Source organism: Ctenocephalides felis, unplaced genomic scaffold (genome assembly GCF_003426905.1).
Source record: "Ctenocephalides felis isolate EL2017-DRISC unplaced genomic scaffold, ASM342690v1 CF-g0.4_SCAFFOLD_00845, whole genome shotgun sequence".
Classification (NCBI taxonomy): domain Eukaryota; kingdom Metazoa; phylum Arthropoda; class Insecta; order Siphonaptera; family Pulicidae; genus Ctenocephalides; species Ctenocephalides felis.
The window spans coordinates 26,218,342-26,238,600 of record NW_020536999.1 but is presented as its reverse complement, the minus strand read 5'-3'; the positions used below and the strand labels follow the sequence as shown (position 1 = coordinate 26,238,600).

Sequence of the window (20,259 nt, the reverse complement as noted above, 5' to 3'; positions counted from 1 at the left end):
TTTTTCTAAAACGATTCTTAGTGCCCTTGGCTATTATTTGCAAATAATTCTAATATTATTCAAATTCAATATAAGTTTACTAGGATAATGCAGAACTCTAATATATCGACCAGTAAAACAGAAGAATAAAGAACTATTAATCAACAATTAGATGACAATTGAGCGTGCATAACCTATGAACAAAACTAGATATTATAAACATTTCGAATTTATTAATATTTCTCGTAAAAATTATGTCAAATCCTCGTTAAAAGCTGTAGTATATTTTTTCTATAGACTCAAACAAATCATTTTAACTAAATACTAATGATTAGATTAAAAATTTATTATGTTATTTTAAAGAATATCTAGTTGCTGTGGTCCACCATGATGATGTATCGTCCAAATTTTTATGAATCGACTTGCCTTCGATGTGCTGATATTGTTTATCAAGTGGATAGGGTTGGACCATTAAAAGATTTCACATTTTTTCATTCCGGTTGTTTTAAATGCGCGACTTGTGGAACTAAATTAACCCTAAAAACCTACTTCAACAATCAACACAAGCAAGAAGATCAAGAAGTTTATTGCAGTTCACATGTGCCAAAAATCGGACCTGGCCATTTGGACGGTAAATAAATTTGAATAAAATAACAGTTCCTTATCTTAAAATTAATGATTTCATTTATTTATTTAGGAAGTTCTGTCGGAATCCGATCAGCTTTAAATGTACCAAAAAGTTCTAACTTCGTTAATGAACAAATTAGGGGAAGTCCTAGATCGCCTGATGATGTAGTCTCACCAGTTCGAATCTCAAACTTAGGATATGCCCCAGGTTAGACAAAGATTTTGATGACCAAATTGCTGATAACTTTATAATTCACCACTATTTCTTAAAGGTAATCGCAACTTATCGCCAGAGAGATGTATCAGCCCTAGCGGGTATCAGGACAGCCCCAGCGGAAATTTCCAGTACGGAAGGTTTGACGCGAGTGCACTGCATATAGCCCATGCTTTGAGGCAGACAGAGCTCCAAAAAGCTTACAACAAGACCAGAGAAAAATCTATAGACTGTTATTTGGTAATTATAATTAAATATAAATATGCAAGTAAAAAAAAAGAATGCGCGTAAGGTTCACACGCAATTGAAGTAAAACTTCAATCGGTTTGTCATTGCAATTAGCATTTAGGACTTGAATCTTCATTAGAGAAATGAAGTAATTGTCGATTAATAAATTCTATAATATTCATTCACATAGTGGATTTTCAATTTCACTCATCACGTAATTGTGTTTGAAGAACTTCATAAATTAAAATTAACGATCTCATTCTTTGAGGAGCTGCAATATCTGTCTTGCCTATAAAAATATTTTCCATTTTCATAACATTTGAAAGATTTATAGAAATTACGAATAATAGAGAAATAATTTTAATAAACTTACGTTTCGTACACGGCACAAATGTTTCATCTGTTTTACTATTTTAATTATAATTATTTATGGAGGACAGGGTAAAATGTTCTTCTGATTCAGACATTTTTTTAAATCAAGATTTGTACTACAATATAACCTTAAAATCTAATGACATTCCGATATAATGATCCTAGGTGACGCATACAATGTTCGCCGGTACACATACAACGAAAGATCTCTATTCTTTCGACACGACGACTAATCACAATCGACCCGTATAGAAATGATTTCATCGAGAGCGAATGACGAACAGTTCGGGCGTAACGCAACTTCCGTTGCATTTTTACAGATTTACTCTCTGGTCGCGCCTAAAGAAGTTTTACTTCAAAACTGATATAATAAATTTATATCTGTAATTGTATTAATTACATTTGCACAAACATGTGCTAATCAGCTAGTTGATCAGCACGATTTCCAACTAATATCTTTTGAACGGTTTTTAAATATTCATTCATTTTCGATTTTTTGCGAAAACGTGGACTAAAATTTTTACAGTTTCCTGTAACTCTAAAGAAACGGCGCAGCTGATCGACTCGCAAAACTGACTCAAAATTCAATTCATATACTTATCGAGTTTTAAATTTTCAAAGTCGGTTCAGCCTTTTTGAGAAGACGAAAGGTCAACGGTTTCGGTTCACTTACACACAGGGCATATATTATTTTTAATTTTTGCCCAAACCATCCTGATTAAATCGAGCAAACATAGTCGACTCTTCTGGACAAAACTTAAGCTTATCGGAAAGCTAAAAAAAGATGAAAAATATGTAATAATTGTGTTCCTAATTACCTTCCACGATGTATGAATCGAATCTGAGTAGATATAAGATAACCGTAAGATACAGCTTACGTAAGGCCGCAGTTTCCTACGCATTTATCCAAAATAAGGCATGAATGGATTTTGTTTCGGACGCATAATATATATGTAATGTGGGTGCGTATCATGTGACGTCACGAACGATTATCGATGATGTAATACTGAAGGCAACTTTGTTACAAATTAACAAGTTTTACAGCTCTACATTGAATATGAACTAGATCATTTAACTGTGTATTCTTAAAAAATAATATTAATCTACTACAGTTATGCAAAAATATTCAGGTCTATTTCGTTACAGTTGATTTTAATTTTCAAATACATTTAGCACTGAATTTGGGGGTAGTGGTTAGAGCTACTTCTGCAATTAAAAATGATAGAGTAATTAGTTTTTATTAGGGCATGTTAATTATTTTTATATAACTATTTCAATGTAATAAGTATATTGGCTAGACAGTAATAAACTTCCGTCGACTACGAGATATTAGTTGACACTTGAATAAATAAATATCAATATGTTTCCAGGTGAAAACAGCCATTTTTCGGTATTGCAGCTTCAAATTAAAAATTATCGCTCACCATCATTAGAAAAAAATATTAAATCCAAATTTACCAGAACACACGTTAGGTTGCTCTTAAAAAAATCATGTAGTTAGGAAAAATCATGACAATAAAATCGTAAGATTCTTAGGTTTTGATCGCTGAGCAAATAAATGAAAAAATATATTTAATTGATGAACTTAACATTATAAAAAAATAGTTCATGAGCAGTTATACTGAATATATAAATATGTATAATAATTATAATAATAATAAATATGTAAAATATAAATTGATAGTATCAACATTTTAATCCTTTATATTTTAATAATAAATAAGTTAACATTCCTTGTCCGCGATCAATGAGGCTTCCAGCAAGAAACCTGTTTGTTAAATAATTTACGTATGGGAAGGTATCTAACTATGAGAACGTATGTGTACATAATCTATATATATATATATATATATATATATATATATATATATATATATATATGATCAGAAAACACAATTATCTGTGAATAGCATGCGGCATTGCAGAGGCTGCTACTTTTACTTTTCACGTATTAATTATATGTCAAATGTGAATCAAGAAATTCCGCAATAAAAATCGCCCATGTACGACATTCTGCTTTGATATTTATGTATGTTTCTATACCGGCGTTTTGAAAATTTTGATTTAGAACATAAATCTTTCATATTTTCCTTACTTTTTATATACATGTCAATCAAATCGTCTATTTCAGTTCAATTCATAGTATAAATATTTAGCAAAAAGTATTATATAATCAAAGTTTTATTCTTATAATATCTTATGATTATAACAAATTATCAGCTCTGTATCAACTTCTAGCTTTATTGAAGATGACACCGTTCGAAACGTAAGGGTAATAGATTTTTGCATTTGCATAAAAAAATTATTAATTTATTATATATACATATATGTATAGATATATGTGTGTGTGTTTAATTTTTTTTTATTTACTATAGATAAAAAGCATAACTTTGGAAACTGCAGAGTATTATAAACTTCCTAGATAATCCAAAATCCTAATCCCACTCCTGCTGGAAACATTTTCCTATCCATTTCAGAAATCAATAAGCGATAAACCGACGTACTTCTATTCCTTCCAAGAACCATTTCCTCGTGAAGATCAAGTCTTTAAATCAAGTTTCAATCGACATTATGAAAGCGATGTAAAATACTTTATTTCTCAGGATCGTGATGAGCAGACACAATTGGAAATGAAGCATCGCCAAGAAGAAGATGATCTGTATAGAAAGTTTGCCAGACAAAGAGATGAGGAGGATAAACGAATTAGAGATGAAATTCAGGTATGTAATTAAAAATGATGGGGTAGTTATAAATTTCCGGACTAACTAATTTATATTTGTCTAAACCCCATGCTAATATGTACTATCAATTTAACTAATGACCTGTTTCCTTTACTAGGATGAATGGGAGCGAGAACTCCAGAGGTTGACACATCGATTTGAGCGAGAAATGCAAGTTAAAAGGAAGCGTCCTGAAGAAGCAAGTGCTCTGAGTCTGAGGCTGCAACGAGATCGCGAAGATTTGGAGAAAAATATGACACTCAGGCGTGATAAAAAACAAGAAACATTAACCAGGCGAATGTTGGAACACGAAAGAGCTGCAACGGCAGCTCTAGTGGAAAAACAATCCAGTGAAATGTTGGATCTTATCAACGAGAAAAGGAGTGAATACATGCAGGTATGACCTAAATATAACTTAAATTTGTATGGTATTTACCATAATTTATTATCTCTTAAGGCGGAAAGTTTGTACCTTGACGATAGCCACGAAGAGCAGTTAGCACCATATCCCAGTTCGGCCCCACTACCGGCGCCACCGGCCTTAAGTAAGTTCCAGATTTATAGTGACCCCGCAGAATTTGCAGATGTAGACCGAATTGCTATTTCCGTGGCTCAAGAAGATCAGAAAACTTTCACGGATTTGGTAAGACAACTCGTAGGAAGATGTGGATCGGACATTGAAAAAGCTAGAACCATATTCAGGTACGGTTGTTATAATAATCTACATATATATATAAAAATAAGTGGAGTTTTCCTTCCTGACGATATAACTCCAGAACGCACGAACCGATTTTTGCATTCTTTGGAAAGGTCTCGGGCTCCGCAAGGTTTATAGCTAAGAAAATTAATGGTGCATGTCAAATGCTAATCCTAATGCAAATTGCTGGAACTTCACGCACCGTAATTAAAAATTCGAGTAATGACATTAGTGAGAATTATCAGAATTATGCTTGGTTAAGTCAACGAGCAATTTTTGCCGCCAAGAAATATGATGTGCACGCACTGAATTTCACCATTCAATCAAAAATTGCTGACGTTTTGGTGGCATATCAATGATTCTGAATGGTCTTTCGTTTGACTTCAAACGATTGCAATTTCCAGTTCGTCTTGCGTTCGCAATGACAATTAACAAGTCGCAAGGCCAATAGCTTAGTGTTTGCAGGATAAATTTCAAATAGATTATTTATAAAATCATTGTTTTTCACATGGGCAGTTATACGTTGCCGAGTTCAAAAACCATCCGCTTTGTTTGTGTTAACGTCAGACCAAAAAACAAAAAAGGTGGTTTACCAAAGAGCACTTCAATGAAACGGATAATTTGCGGATTCACTTTCATTTACTTAGAGAAGTTCAACTAAAAACACTTCATTTTTGTAATCGAAATAAATTCATTACTGTTGTGTAATAAAATTAAATGTTTCCTTTTCAAATATAAAACAAACAAAAAATTTCTTCATCTTTCTCACGAAACCATCTGGTGGCGAAACGAAGTTCGTCGGGTTCGTTGAGTTGTATCGTATAAACGATAATCTATATCAACAAGTTTAAATTCATTTTTTTGCAGGTGGATAACTGTAAAAAATTTAAATACTATGCATTTTGATGAAGACTTGAGAGTTGATACACCGATGGGTCTTTTAAGAGGCATCAAGCACGGAACAGAGAGTTACCATGTTCTCTTCAAACGTTTGTGTAGTTACGCCGGTCTACACTGTGTTGTAATTAAAGGGTATGAAAAATATAATCATTTAATTCAGTTAATTTATATGAATCGCATCTCGAGATATGTTATTAATCAACTGTTATATAATTATCAGATATAGCAAAAGTGCGGGATACCAGCCTGGAGTCAAGTTCCAAGATTCCCGATTCCGAAATTCTTGGAACGCAGTATACGTGGCCGGCGCTTGGAGGTTCGTACAATGTAATTGGGGAGCAAGACATCTGGTCAACGCCAAAGAAGCACCCCAAAGGGGTATAAAACATGCCAAAAGTGACAGTCTTAGGTAATAATGGAATAAACGCAATATAAAATATACTATCATTATAAAACACGCAATCTTGAACTATAGGTACGAGTATGATGATCACTATTTCCTCACGGATCCTAGAGAGTTTATATATGAATTTTATCCATTACAAGTAAGTGTTTTATTACCAAAAATATATATTAAACAAAATTCTAGACTTTGGTCTACCAGTTATCGGTATTTAATGTGTACTTTTTGAATTTCACAGACTGAATGGCAACTTTTACGTACTCCTATTTCTTTGCAAGACTTTGAAGAACTTCCTTTCGTTAGATCATTATTCTTCCGTTACGGGTTATACTTCAGTGATGCAAATACTAAAGCTGTTATGAATACCGATGCAACAGGTAAAACCAAAATTCTTACTTTTATTCATATAGACTCGGTTATCATGTCATCTGTGAATTTTAGGGGCAGCCACTGTGAGAATAGCAATGCCATCTCATATGCAAGGACGCCTAATTTTCCATTACAATTTGAAACTTTATGACGGCGAAGGAGACAGTTACGAAGGTGTTTCACTCAAAAGATTTGTCATGCAATCAGTTATTGGAAATGTGGTGTCATTCAGGGTGCACGCGCCTTGTAGTGGGGTCTTTCTGCTAGATATATTTGCAAATGCAGTAACGCCACAAGAGTACCTCACCGGCGAACCAATGAAATTTAAGTCTGTGTGCAAATTTAAGGTAAACATAATTTGAACATATTATTTGATCATTTGAAAATATCTTTACTGACAATACGGTTTATAAAAGATATGCTGTGAAGAACTGCAAACAGTCATGGTTCCTCTACCAGATTGTGCAAGCGGCGAATGGGGACCAACCAAAGCTACAAGATTATTTGGTCTAATACCAATAACCCACCAGGTAAAAATTTATTTTACATCTTCGTAAATTTAGTATCACTACAGCAGTACTGATTGGTCAAAATTGTTCCTTATAGGAGGCTTTGGTGTTTGCTGGACGAGTATTGGAATTACAATTCAGAATGTCAAAGCCATTGACTGATTTTATGGCGACGTTGCATAAAAATAACGTTGAAGAAAAACGCCTAGCTAGATTTGTCGTTCATTCTATCACAGATGATATAATAACATTTACTATTAGGTAAACAAAATAGCTTCAATAAAATGTGTTCATTATTTGTTAAATATTACTAATTAAAAAAATTACTTAGCTTTCCCGAAGAAGGCCAATACGGTTTGGATATTTATACCCGCGAAGTGGGAGAGATCGGAGGAAAATCAAATGGAAATGCTACTTCGGAAAAACACTTGCTCACACACTGCTGCAAGTATTTGATTAATTCATCTAAACGCAATTAAAAGACTCCTCCTCATGTTTTAATTACATATTATCTACTATTCAATATTAGCAAAATACATACTAGTAATATGTTAATATAATCGCTATTAATGAAAAGCCAAAAACAAAATTGGCGGTAAGAATCAAAATTAATTTTGATGTGCTTAGTAACCAGACTAAGAATCCTGAAATTATACTATTCATGTAAATATGTGAGTGTGTTCTTAAAAAGTTCAAAGCATCACTCAAAAAATTAAAAATTTAAGTTCTATAAATTAATATATACTCGTTCAAATTTATGTTTTTTACTATTTAAATATTATTAACAATATATGTTACAAAAATTGTAGATACTACTTATTTAATTAATTAAGCAATTAAAAATGCAACTAACTAAAATTTATTTATCAATTATTAAAAAAATGCATTAGAAAAATCCTAATCCTTATTGCAAATTTTAGATCTCTAGTCATAATATGTCTGTACGTGTTCATTTAATAATATAAAGCTATGTATAAAAATCAATTTCAAATATTTATGTGAAATCATAAATGAAAAATTAAATTTATATTATTTATATAAAGCTTTGGGTGAGAATGCGTTTGCAAAAGTGGTAGCAGATTTGCGAAACTAATTTGTTTAATGGCCTAATTTTATAAAAGATTTTGAAAAGTACTAAAAAAATTAGTGTATATTGAAAAATTAATTAAATTAATTAAGCAAAATCTAATGCTTTTTACCACATCTTTAACTTATAATGTGGATCAGTTTATTTATTTACCTCTTAAATGAACTTTTATTTAGTTTATTCAATGCAACAACAAGTAATCGTATAGGCCATATCAAAAATAGTTCATTTTTATAGAAATTACGTAATTTTTTATATCAATCTGAAATAAAAATGATATAATCTACTATAACTATCTTGCAAAAAGGGCAATCTGGCTCGAGTAGCATGAATGAATTAAAAATTTATGACATAAATATATACATAAAATTTATATTATATGAATATAAACAATAATTATTATATTTTAATAAGCTGTAATGCTTCAATCAATCGCATATTTAATTTAGCGAATTGAAAAAATACATTCCTGTTAAAGTATATAATATAATAAATAAATATATTTCAGTAGATATATATGTGTACATAGCATTTCTCATTTTGGATTTTTACCCGTAGGTATTTCATCCTTCATATTTGTTCTATCAATACAATAATAAGTATTTCAGATATACAAGTTGTGACATAATTCTGTGACAAAAAAGAGGAAAGAAAATTTATTCCCCAAAAAAAATCACTTAGCACTATTTATAATAACACATAATAACTCAAAAAGGAGAAAAACAAAAAAAGATTTATTCACTTTGAGGGAGAATATTTGCGTCGAGCCAAGTTTCAATTGCCGCTATGGGTCGATCAGTATATATTTTGGCATGGCGTGATTGCCATACCAAATATCATCTCTTGTGTATTGGCCGAGGCCCGCGATGTTCATATTAGGATGATCCCCACATTTTAGATAAAAATTCTCAGTGAGCTTTTTTATGTAGTCGAGTATTGTCGGTACGTCAGTCTGTTTGTGTATGTATTTTGAAGAGTAGTAATGTCTAGTCAGTGGGTCCCTTATTTTGTTGAGTACAAGTCGTAGTGTCTTATTTTGTAATGTCTGTAGTTTCCGTAAGTTAGACTTAGTCGTCGCGTTCCATGCCGGAGCGCCGTATGTCAGTATCGGTCTTATCAGTGTCAAGTAAAGTGTTCGCTTGTTCTTCACGCTTAGCGGGCCGTTGTGGTTCAAGAGAGGTCTCAGTAGATTTAACATCCCGTAAGCCTGTCCAATTTTCGTATTAATATGTTTTGTGAAGCTGAGTCTATGGTCCAGGGTCACACCAAGATATTTGACATCTTTGGACCACTCAACTTCACAGTTTAATACTTTAATTTTGTCTAAGTCAGTCAGTCTAGTCATGGCATTTCGGCTCTTAGTAAATAAAATTGCCTCCGTCTTTTGCGGATTTATCTTGATCTGCCATTTGTCAGTATATTTCGTCAGCTTGTCTATGTGTGTCTGTATCTTTGTAGTCAGTAGCGTCGGTGATCGTGATGATTTGTATATGGCAGTGTCGTCAGCAAACGTCAGTAAGGTGGTGTCGGCGTCAGTGGGTATGTCGTGAATGTAGACGTTAAACAGTGACGGTCCCAGGATCGAGCCCTGCGGTACTCCCGCCGTCACTTGTTTAACCGTCGAAAGTCCGTTGTCTACTTGTACGGTAAAGTTACGGTCTGAGAGGTATGAGTGTAATGTTCTTGTAATGTATGGTGGAAAATTCAGTTGTATGAGTTTATGTATAAGTCCGTCCATCCAGATGGTGTCAAACGCCTTCTCGAAATCAAGCAACACCAATCCGGTATGGTTTCGTCTGTTAAAATTGAGAACAGTATTTTCTATGAGTTTTGTCAGTGGGTGTAGTGTGGAGTGTCGTTCTTTGAAGCCGTATTGTGTGTCAGGTATGATTTTGTTGTGTCTTATGTGTTTGTTAAGTCTTTTGAGTAGTACCTTTTCGGCTACCTTACTCATTGTGTTGAGGAGGCTGATCGGTCTGTAGTTCTGTGGTATGTCTGGCTGTTTCCTTGGCTTCACTATTGGAAATATGGTGGAGGTTTTCCAAGAAGCGGGAAAGCAGCCTTTTGTCATTATTCTATTTATTATCCGGGTAAGTAAAATGTAGGCGTTCGTCGGCAGTTGTTTAAGTATTATGTTTTGTAGTCCGTCCGGTCCCGGTGCTTTTCTGTTCGGTAATTTTTTAACTATTGTCTTTATTTCAGAAACTGTGGCAGGGTCTATTCGTAAGTCTTTGTCCCTGTGGAGGTCAGTGAAGTTTTGAATTGTCTCGCGTACGTCTTGTTTCAGGTCTGCGTTTGACATATTGGCATTTTGTTTATGGATGTTCTCAAAGTTTTTTGCCAATATTTCCGCCTTGTCTGCTGGTGTCGTTGCGTAATTGTTGTCAGTTAATTTGAGTGGAGGTATGGATGTTGGTTTCTGCGTCAGTCTTTTTGCTGTCTGCCAATTTTGTGTGGGTCAGTATTTAAGTTCTCGAGTCTTTTGGTCCAAGTGTTGTTTCGGTGGTCACGTATTCATTGGAAATAATTTTGGTCAGTCTGTTCACATGTTCCTTGAGTAGTCTGTCACCGGTACGCTGCCACAGTTTCTTTGTGTGATTTTTAAGTTGTATTTTCAATAAAATGTGTTCTGGCAAGTCGTTGGCTGGTGTTGTTCTTGAGTCTAGTGTCGGTATAGTCTGTTGTACGGCGTCTGTGATTGTCAGTGTAAGGTGTGTTACAGCCTCCTCAATGTCAGTGTTGGTATCGATTGGCATAGTGTGTCGTGTGTTGTCTGTGATGATGTCTCTGAAAATTGGCCAGTTGGCTCTGGTGTAATCTAAAAATTTGCGTGTGGGGGTCTGGTCGACGTCTAGTCTGTCTGAAATGGTCATGAAAACTGGATTATGGTCAGAGTTGAAAAGTGTTCTTGTTATGGGTTCGGATGTTACGTGTAGATTTTTTGTCAATGCCAAATCGATCGTACTGTGATGGTGCGTCTGTACGGTGGCGTATCTGGTCGGCGTGTCAGGAAAGTGTAGTTGTGCGTCTGTGGTGTTGTATTCGGTCAGGTATTCGTAAAGTCTGTTTCCGTTTGCGTTGTTGAAGTTACAGTTCCAAGTTGTGTGTTGTGCGTTAAAGTCTCCTGCCATAAGAACAAATCTATTCGAGTCCAGTAGTCTTTGTAAGTCCGTATGTTCTAGTCTGCTTGCCGGGATGTAAATCGATATTATGGTTACTTTTTGACCTCTCTTGTATACATTAATAGCTGTTATTTCAGAACCGCCCGCTGTCAGGTTTGGCACTTGCTCGTGTCTGATGTTAGACTTAATCAAAATCGCAGTGCCGCCCCATCCGCGTGCGTCGGTCTGTCTGTCGTTTCTGTAAACTTTGTAATTGTTGATATAGAGTCTGTCCGTAGGTTTTAGGTGTGTCTCGTTAATCAGTACTATGTCCAGATCGTATTTTGTTATCGTCTGTCTCAGTTCGTCAACGTTGTTTTTAAGTCCATTTGAATTGAAATGCATTATTTGTAAGTCTTGCGATTGGTTTATGGTGATGAAGTAAGAAAGTTCAAAATTGTTGTGTATTTGTCGTTATAAGTCATGTTTGTGTTAAGTGTTTTTGTCAGTTTGTATAGCTCACTGAAAATTTGCTTTACCTGGGGATCCGTAAATAGCTTCCTGATCTCGCCCATAGCAGTAAAGAGTCCTTCCGGAGTGTTGAGGTCTGGATCGGGTTGGCTGCAGGCAGGCCGTGTTGGTGGTTGCGATAGTGCAGGCCGGATCTGTGATGATGCAGGCTGGACCATTGTTCGTGAGGACTGGACCATTGATCTGTATGGTGACGATGGGATAGGGAGTTGAGGATATTCAGGTCGGACGTTAGGACCATTGTTGGTGGAGTTTACAGCTGACGAGAAGCTCCTCGTCAGTGGCACTGGTGTTGGTGCTGGCCTATACGCTTGTCTTCTCCTGAGAGCGTCGCTTTCTTTCTTTTCTTTGTAATTAATAAGAGCGCTGCATTTGGAATAATTTGCCGGGTGTTCGCTTTTGCAATTGACACACATCGGTGCCTCATGTGGTAGTTTTTGGCACGCTCCTGGTGCGTGCACATTGAGGCACTTTATACACCTGTACTTTAGGTCACAGGTGTACGATGTGTGACCAAAGTTCAAACATTTGTGGCACTGCAGCGCTCTATTCTGCGGCCTATAGGCCTCCCAGGAGAAGATATGTCCCCCAATATTCGTAATTCGTTTTAGCTCCGACATATTCTGGTCTTTATCGAGGAGAACAATGTATATAGGTAATTTGTGTTGACCACCATCTGAGGTTTTCCTCTTTATCTGCACTACTTGCCTGGCTTTAATCCCTTTTGACAGGAGATCTTCAAGAACCTCCGCCTCTGTAATTGATGGATGTAGACCGGTTATGGTTATTTTCTTCGGCATTTCCTCTTTGATTGTGTAGGTATAAAATTGATAATTGCAGTCCCTTAACATGTCTTTGATTTTTTCGTGTTCTATAGCGGTGTCAGTGAAAATTTTGTGTAGGTTATTATGAAGGTATTGATATTTAAAATTAATTTTAGATGTTTCTCTTAAATATTTAATTGCTTTTAAATCTATTTGACCTTTTATGATAATCGGTGGGATTTTTGCCTCTTTCATGGTGGTGTTCTTGGGTGTCACGGTTTGGACGCCTGAGGTAGATGGTTCCGACCTAGTAATGGTTTTCTCAGGCTCCTTGTTCTTTTTCGCCCTCTTTCGGCGTGTTACTTTCCTGTAGTCCTCACTCTCCCTATCAGTATCCATATCTGTACGGTCCGTGAGCGCATCATATTTATTTTTTAGTGCAGTACTTGTCTGCACGTCCATCTTCTGATTTATGTTCGACATCTTGAATTTTTTCCCAGGCCTCTGCCCGGGAATTATTCTGTTTCCTGAAGAGTTTTGCGCACTGATTTTAAAATTTATTAAAAATGATATAAAAAGACTTCACAATTTTGAAAAAGAAAAACACTTGCTAATGGGTGCTTACTTCCTCCCCATTAGCAACCCCAATCCGGGGTTTGGGAAGAAAAGTATGCAAAAGGCACGTTCACCTTTAAAATTTTGACAGATATAATAATATATATCCAACTTGTAAGTATTAAGCCCGGTGCCTTTAAAAAGGCAAGATTTAGAATCAATTCCGGACTTAATACTTATTTCACAAAAACACTGACACTTCACTGAAAAACAAATGAAATTCTCGTATCGAGTCAGATCTTCCTGTTAAAGTTTTTGTAATTATCTTTAATAAAAATAATTTTTTGATATAATACATCGTGTTGAAAATTTTTCTAGCTTCTAATTTTTTATTTTAGACCTTGTTTTTACATTACTTTTGCTGCTGATCTTTCTATATTCACTTTCTAGTTTATATTTTCGCCAGAAAATTCGATTAGCTCCAGTTATTCTGAATTGATTTAGGCAAAAATTAGAAAAAATATATGTCTGTATGTGAGCCAATTTTTGAACATTAGTCGACGTTTTCTCGCAAACTGCTGAACCGATTTCAAAAATTTAGAAGCCGTTGGATGAATTTCAATAAAAGTTTTCGGGACGTTTGTCCAAGTCGTCTTGGCAAAAAATCCAGAATCGATTTTGAAAATTTAAAGAGAGAGAATAGTGCTGATTAGTTTTTGGTGAGCCGGGAAACAGCCGGGCCGTTTTTTGAAATGAATTGTTACATTTTTTATTATGATTTTTATAAAACTTTATATGAAGGTAGAGTTCATGGACACGACCCTCCTCGCAGTGGTATTGACAGGCACATGATGCCTTCATTAAAACATAAAAACATTCAACATTAAAACATAAAACCAAAAGTGGTCGTAACAAACATCCTCCAATATTATAAGTTTGCAAAAAAGTGTTAAAGCATGAAAGTTTATCAAAGTTGGTCATAAGAGCCAATTTATACTTATATATCTATGGTAAGAGCGTATTCTATAGTTATCATTTTAACAATTATTAATTCTTAATTATTTTTGAATATGATTATATACATATATATTATAAAGAACCATTCATTTTATGAAAATAGCACACTCGATAAGTGTTTGTTGAACTTGAATATCGGGACGGAGGTTTCTCGGGTAATAATTATACTAAATCAAATATTAAATTTATGACTGATAATATATATATATATATATATATATATATATATATATATATAAGATAGTGGTTTTTGTATCGTTTGAACAAATAGTAGTTTGTAACGTTTGTAACGTACATAAATGTGTGTCACGATAACTTTTTACTCATCAACAAAAAATATTTATACTTAATAATGATGTATCAGTACACTGACTTAGACTAACAATATTACTAACTCTATATCTCTTATCTAACTGCTATTTTTAATGGACCATGGAATCCAAATGGAATTCACATCGGAATCCAATTGAAATCCCATCATCCCTATTTTACTGCCGTTCTGTGTCAAACTTCAATATTTCGCCATTTGAATCGCAAACTATTCAATTATTAATTATTATAATTAATTAGAACAACATGGTCATTAATATACATTATTATATGCATCTAGGATAATACATAATTTGTAATTGCTCTATAACAGAAGGCCTTCGGGCTTGAAAAAAAAAAAACTCGTTAAGATAAGAACATAAATGTTCGTATATCGTTAGTTAGGCCACTAGTTCATTTGTATATGATATTTTGTTCTAGAATAATGTATTAATAAATGTATTGTGCAAAATGCTAAAATGCAATTCGTTATGCCACCAACTGTGCAAATATAAATGACGCATTGAAAACATCTGAAACGTTCTGATTCTGTGAATATTAAAAACAGTACTGCGAAATTTATTGAAATAATAGGTGAAAAATACTCATTTGGGATATTTTTACCATCAAATTTTATTGTAAGTATAGAGTATAGAGTAAACTAATTGTAGGAGCACAAAATTTTATATTTTAAGTTCACGTCGATAAGCGATAATAATTTGTTTGTATATTATATATATGTGAGCGATATATACTCGTAGGCTATATAATATAGCAGCCAGGTCACGGAATTAAAAAATTGAATAATATTTCCTACTTTGTATTTTTATTTAAACGTTTTGACACTTGATAGTGTCATCATTCAGTAAGTCAAACCAGGAAAAACCAATACACACAATTAGAACTTTTTTAATTTAATTTTAGTAAACATATTTTAATTGATGTTTTATATTTTAGTAAAAATATATGAGCAACGAACCAAAACTACAAAAAAAAACTAATATTTAGCAAAAGTAACAAAAATAACTACTTAATTATTCTGAAAAAAACAATCATTAATCCGAAATGGCAGTTAAAATATTCAGGATGTTTTTTTTTTGTTAGTTTTTTTTTTATATTAAATTTGCAATAAATGTTTTGTTTCTTATATTGATTAAAAATGCTTTAAATTAAGTATTTTCCTGGTTTGATTCTCTGAATGCCTTTTCAAGGGTCGAAATGTTTAAATAAAGGAGGAAAAATATTATTCCATGTTTCAATTCGACTTATTGGCTCCCAATTATATCAAATATATATATGTATATATTGGAATGTTTATTAGCAGCCAAATAATTAAAATAAAAAACAATAAATAATTAAGCTAATTATTTCACACGTTTCGACAATGTATGTGTGTGTCAAGAATTCTTATAATGCACTCATTCTTATCCTCAGGTGAACTATATATAATATTCTTGTTTAACATTTATTTCAATATTTTATATTATTTGATTTGTTTCTTTAAAACAGTGTTATTTAATATTATGTTTTGTGGTGGTTTTGTGTTTTTTCTTGTGTGATTTTGTTAAATATGCTGAATGATGACACATATTCATTGTCGAAACGTACAGATAGTTTATTTATTTATCATTTGTTAACTTCTCGTAGGGTAAGTTATAGTTATGGCCCAAAAATCAATGATGAAAATTTTTGCATATCTTCACGTTTCAGAGGTTTCTGAACATTTTGGCATACCTCAAAAAAAAGGATGTATGTGTGTGTGTGCGGATACAAATATTCGTCAACAATTTTGCGAACACGGATCAACCGGTTTGAGTAATTCAAAAAAATTCGATTCCTACTTATAAGGAGACGTGCTGATTAGTTTTTTGGCAAAGGCAGGTCTAGCCGTTTCGGAGATGCAAAAAGTGCCAAAAATTGTATTTCAATTTTGGGATAAAAGAGCGTCCGATTTAAATAATTTAAAAAACATTTAACTTGTATTGCCAAAATGAACACTGGTAAAATTTTGTAAAGGCACGTCCAGCGTCTCCGGAGATCCAATAAAAAAAGTAAAAAACAATGCCATTTGGCGGTCAAAAAGGATCATTAGACATATGTACATCGTATTATCAGATATTTTATAAAGATTGTAATAATAAGTACAAATTTTGGTACATTTATATGGGCTCCGTACCAATGTTTACATGTTAGACGACTCCAAATCACCTATGCAGCGCGATTGCTTAAAAAAATATTCAAAATTTTCAAAAAAAAAAAAAAAAAGAATACAAAAAAGTCAATTTTCTTCAAAAATTTAAAAATTTCTTAAAAATCTTTATTTTCCAAAGATTTGCAAAGTTTTTTTTAATAATTTAGTTCCCAGTACGGGAAGTTCCAGCAATTTGCCTTAAGGCACGATGCCATTCACCACTAGTCGACTATTTGGCTGCAAATAAACATTGCAAATATATGTTTCAACGTCAAACAAAAAATCTAAATTTTATATAAGTACATATATAAATTTAGTGTAAATAATCTTATTGAAGATATACTTCGCATCTTTTATACGAATGGAATCTCAGTTAATAGATGTGAATTAGGAATTCATTATTATTTCTTGTATGGTTACAAAGTAACGGGTCATATTTCAGGTCAAATCCGCTGTTTCATCTATTTCCACGTAGACAGATATCTAGTGCCTCAATCAAAATTAATAATTTCCGTCGAAACTTTATTTAGCCAAACATAATTGAATCATTTATAACTATGATTATATTGATTGTTTAAAATTAAAATGTTTGTTTCGTAATAGGATACAACTTAAAAAATAGAGACCTGTGGAGTGAAGAATGGAAAAAATAGAGGTAAATTTATCTGCATGATCTATATTTACTTAAGAATAATTAACAGAGAAACTATTATCTAGAAAGCATTAAACAATTATTTTTAACTTACCGAAGGAGAAGTTTATGTTTTTATCAAAAAATCTGATTCGCTAATTTTATGTTTTCTCGACGTTTCAAGCCAATCTGAATCGGATGAGACAAAATTTGGAAAAAGTATGTGTGTGTGTGTATGTGTATGTGGACAGCTTTTTTGTCATAAATATATGACAAAATAAATATATTTTGTCATCATAAATAGACGTTTTCTCAAAAACGGCTGGACCGATTTCAAAAATTTAAAAGCCATTCGATGTATCTCGATGAGGACTAGCGTTTATCAAATTTGCTCGACGATCAGCCCCGCCGTTTCTTTGTAAATCGCAGAAAACTAAAAAAAAATCGTCCACGTTTTAGCCCGCAATTCTGAATCGATTTTGAAAATTCAAAAACTGTTCGAAAGATATTGGTTAGGAGTCGTGCTGATTAGTCTTTGGTGAAGATCGGCCAGACCGTTTTCTTGCAATAAAGTGTTAAAAAAAAATTTATACGATATTTATGATTTTTAAGATACCATAGTGTTATAGATCATACTAAAATATTACGGCCCTACGACAAGTCGTTTAATTTTAAAAGTTATTCAAAGTTTGCAAAAATTAGTATCGTTTTTTGGCATTTGTCAAAATTAGACCTTTGATCGACATTTTCTCAAAAACGCCTGAACCGATTTCAGAAATTTAAAAACCATTTGATGTATCTCAATGAGGACTATAGTTTGTCAGTTTTTTGAGACAATCTGCCGAGCCGTTTCTTTGAAATTGCAAAAAAAGTGTTAAACTTTTCATCCACATTTAAGCTCATTCTACCGAATCGATTTCCAAAATTCAAAAACTGTTCGAAAGATATTAGTTGGGAATGACACTGATTAGTTGTAGGTGAGAATCTACCGAGCCGTTTTCTTGTAATTAACTGTTGAAAAAAAATTTCAGCCGATTTTTATGGAACTTTTTTTGGCGATGTATATCATGGTCTTTTAGAACTTACTGAAATATTACCGCCATTCGAAAAGTAGTTCAAAATTCATCAAAGTTGAAATATTTTTTTGACGTTTGTGAAAATTAAAATTAGACGATTTACTAATGATAGAGTACTTGGTCTTAATGAGCATACTAAACCATTAAAGTCCTATGGAAACTGGTTCAATTATAAATATTATTGATTTGTCAAATTTACCTTTTAAAAATACACGTTAAGTGTTCGTCCGTTTTCAATTATGTGTAATAAATCTACTCGGAATACTTTTAATCACTCATAAATGAATTTATTTTTTATTGATTAAGTTGATTATTTACACAAATCAGGAAGTTCATGTAACTTGCCTCAAGGCTAAATACCAATAACAACATAAATAAATAAGCAAATAAAATAAGCATAGATAAATAAGAATAACAACTATAGTTAAAGCAATGTTTATATGTAAAATACTCTATATTTCTATAACTTGCCAGATCCCTCACTATGCCATGGAATAGATTTATGTACAAACCTAACGCTCTCTAATAAAGCGATTGTATTCCTCAGTATGACGTATCATCACTTATAATTTCCAACAAAACATGTATTTATTAATTTAAACAGTTAATTAGTATTTTTCAATCAATATTATCAAGGAATTACTAGGAAGTTATCAAATACTACACGAGTAAGTAGACTATTTAAAACAGACAATATGTCAAACTTGATGCATTGTTTTGATTTTGTTCACATATGATTTTTGGTAACAGAAACATACACTTTTCAATAAAACACAAACATTACTCAACTTTACACCAATATTAATGTTTACACTTTTTGATTCACAATAAATAAGACGTAAATTTAATTTTAAATATTATAGGTTATGACAGTTATGAAAACACATTTTGGTTATAATAAACAACATGGATTATGCTTGGATATTCTAAGTCACATATATATGCCCATATATTATATTGCCCAAATAACCCAAAATATACATAATATATATATATATATATATATATATATATATATATATATATATATTATCACAGAAGATTTAACTATATTTTTATGAACCCACCATCACACTTGATCGTATAATTATTATATGATTAGAATGCTTATATTATAAGGTTTGTGTGTAAAAAATTATAATCAATGACACGCAGTAGTTTTTGGAGGGTGCCACTTTGAATACAGAAAGAATTGAGCAGCAATTTCAACATATTTTACTCTTTTGCTATAGAAAAAGTAAAAATACTATGTAAGTCAAACTGAAATTGACCAATGTGTATGGAAATGACGATGATATATATATATATATATATATATATATATATATATATATATTATCACAGAAGATTTAACTATATTTTTATGAACCCACCATCACACTTGGTCGTATAATTTGTTATATGATTAGAATGCTTATATTATAAGGTTTGTGTGTAAAAAATTATAATCAATTACACGCAGTAGTTTTGGAGGGTGCCACTTTAAATACAGAAAGAATTGAGCAGCAATTTCAACATATTTTACTCTTATGCTATAGAAAAGGTAAAAACACTGTGTAAATCAAACTGAAATTGACCGATGTGTATGGAAACGACGTGTTGATAGCACGACAGTGCCAAAACGGGTTTGCTAAATTTCATTTCTTGTATTTTGATGTCCAAGATGCACCATGTCCGAGAAGTATGCTTGAATTTGATGATAATGGGAGAAAGGCATTAGTTGAGGCAAACCAGCAGAAAACAATACATGAAATTCCATTGAATTTAAATTTATCAAATTTAACAGTTCATGACCACTTAAAAGGTCTGGGATATTTCTCGAAGCTCAATGTATGGTTCTCATAGAAAGAAACCTGTATCGTCGCTCCTGAAAAGTGTTGAAAATTATCAGGTTTTGAAGCAAACTGTCATTGAAAAAGTCAAATGGGATGTAAGGAATACAATACAAGCATTTGCCCATGAATCAAAAAAGAAGAACC

At 32.8% G+C, this 20,259-nt stretch overlaps 2 protein-coding genes across 2 annotated transcripts in view; both read left to right on the top strand.

The window, feature by feature from the left end:
• The first annotated feature begins 372 nt into the window (after positions 1 to 372).
• Positions 373 to 7,497, top strand: LOC113363425 (hillarin-like). Its single transcript, XM_026605930.1, has 14 exons — positions 373 to 610; positions 677 to 772; positions 885 to 1,060; positions 4,024 to 4,140; positions 4,259 to 4,537; positions 4,598 to 4,842; positions 5,705 to 5,869; positions 5,958 to 6,146; positions 6,213 to 6,282; positions 6,379 to 6,517; positions 6,582 to 6,856; positions 6,926 to 7,039; positions 7,116 to 7,279; positions 7,350 to 7,497. The coding sequence occupies exons 1-14, from the start codon at positions 373 to 375 to the stop codon at positions 7,495 to 7,497; spliced, it is 2,415 nt and encodes an 804-aa protein (XP_026461715.1).
• An 11,410-nt stretch (positions 7,498 to 18,907) lies between these two features.
• The window catches only part of LOC113363249 (protein-tyrosine sulfotransferase-like), an 11,385-nt gene continuing 10,033 nt past the window's right edge, over positions 18,908 to 20,259 (top strand). Inside the window, exon 1 of the mRNA XM_026605736.1 lies at positions 18,908 to 18,948. The gene's annotated coding sequence lies outside the window, so the exon portion shown is untranslated. The remainder of the gene's footprint in view (positions 18,949 to 20,259) is intronic.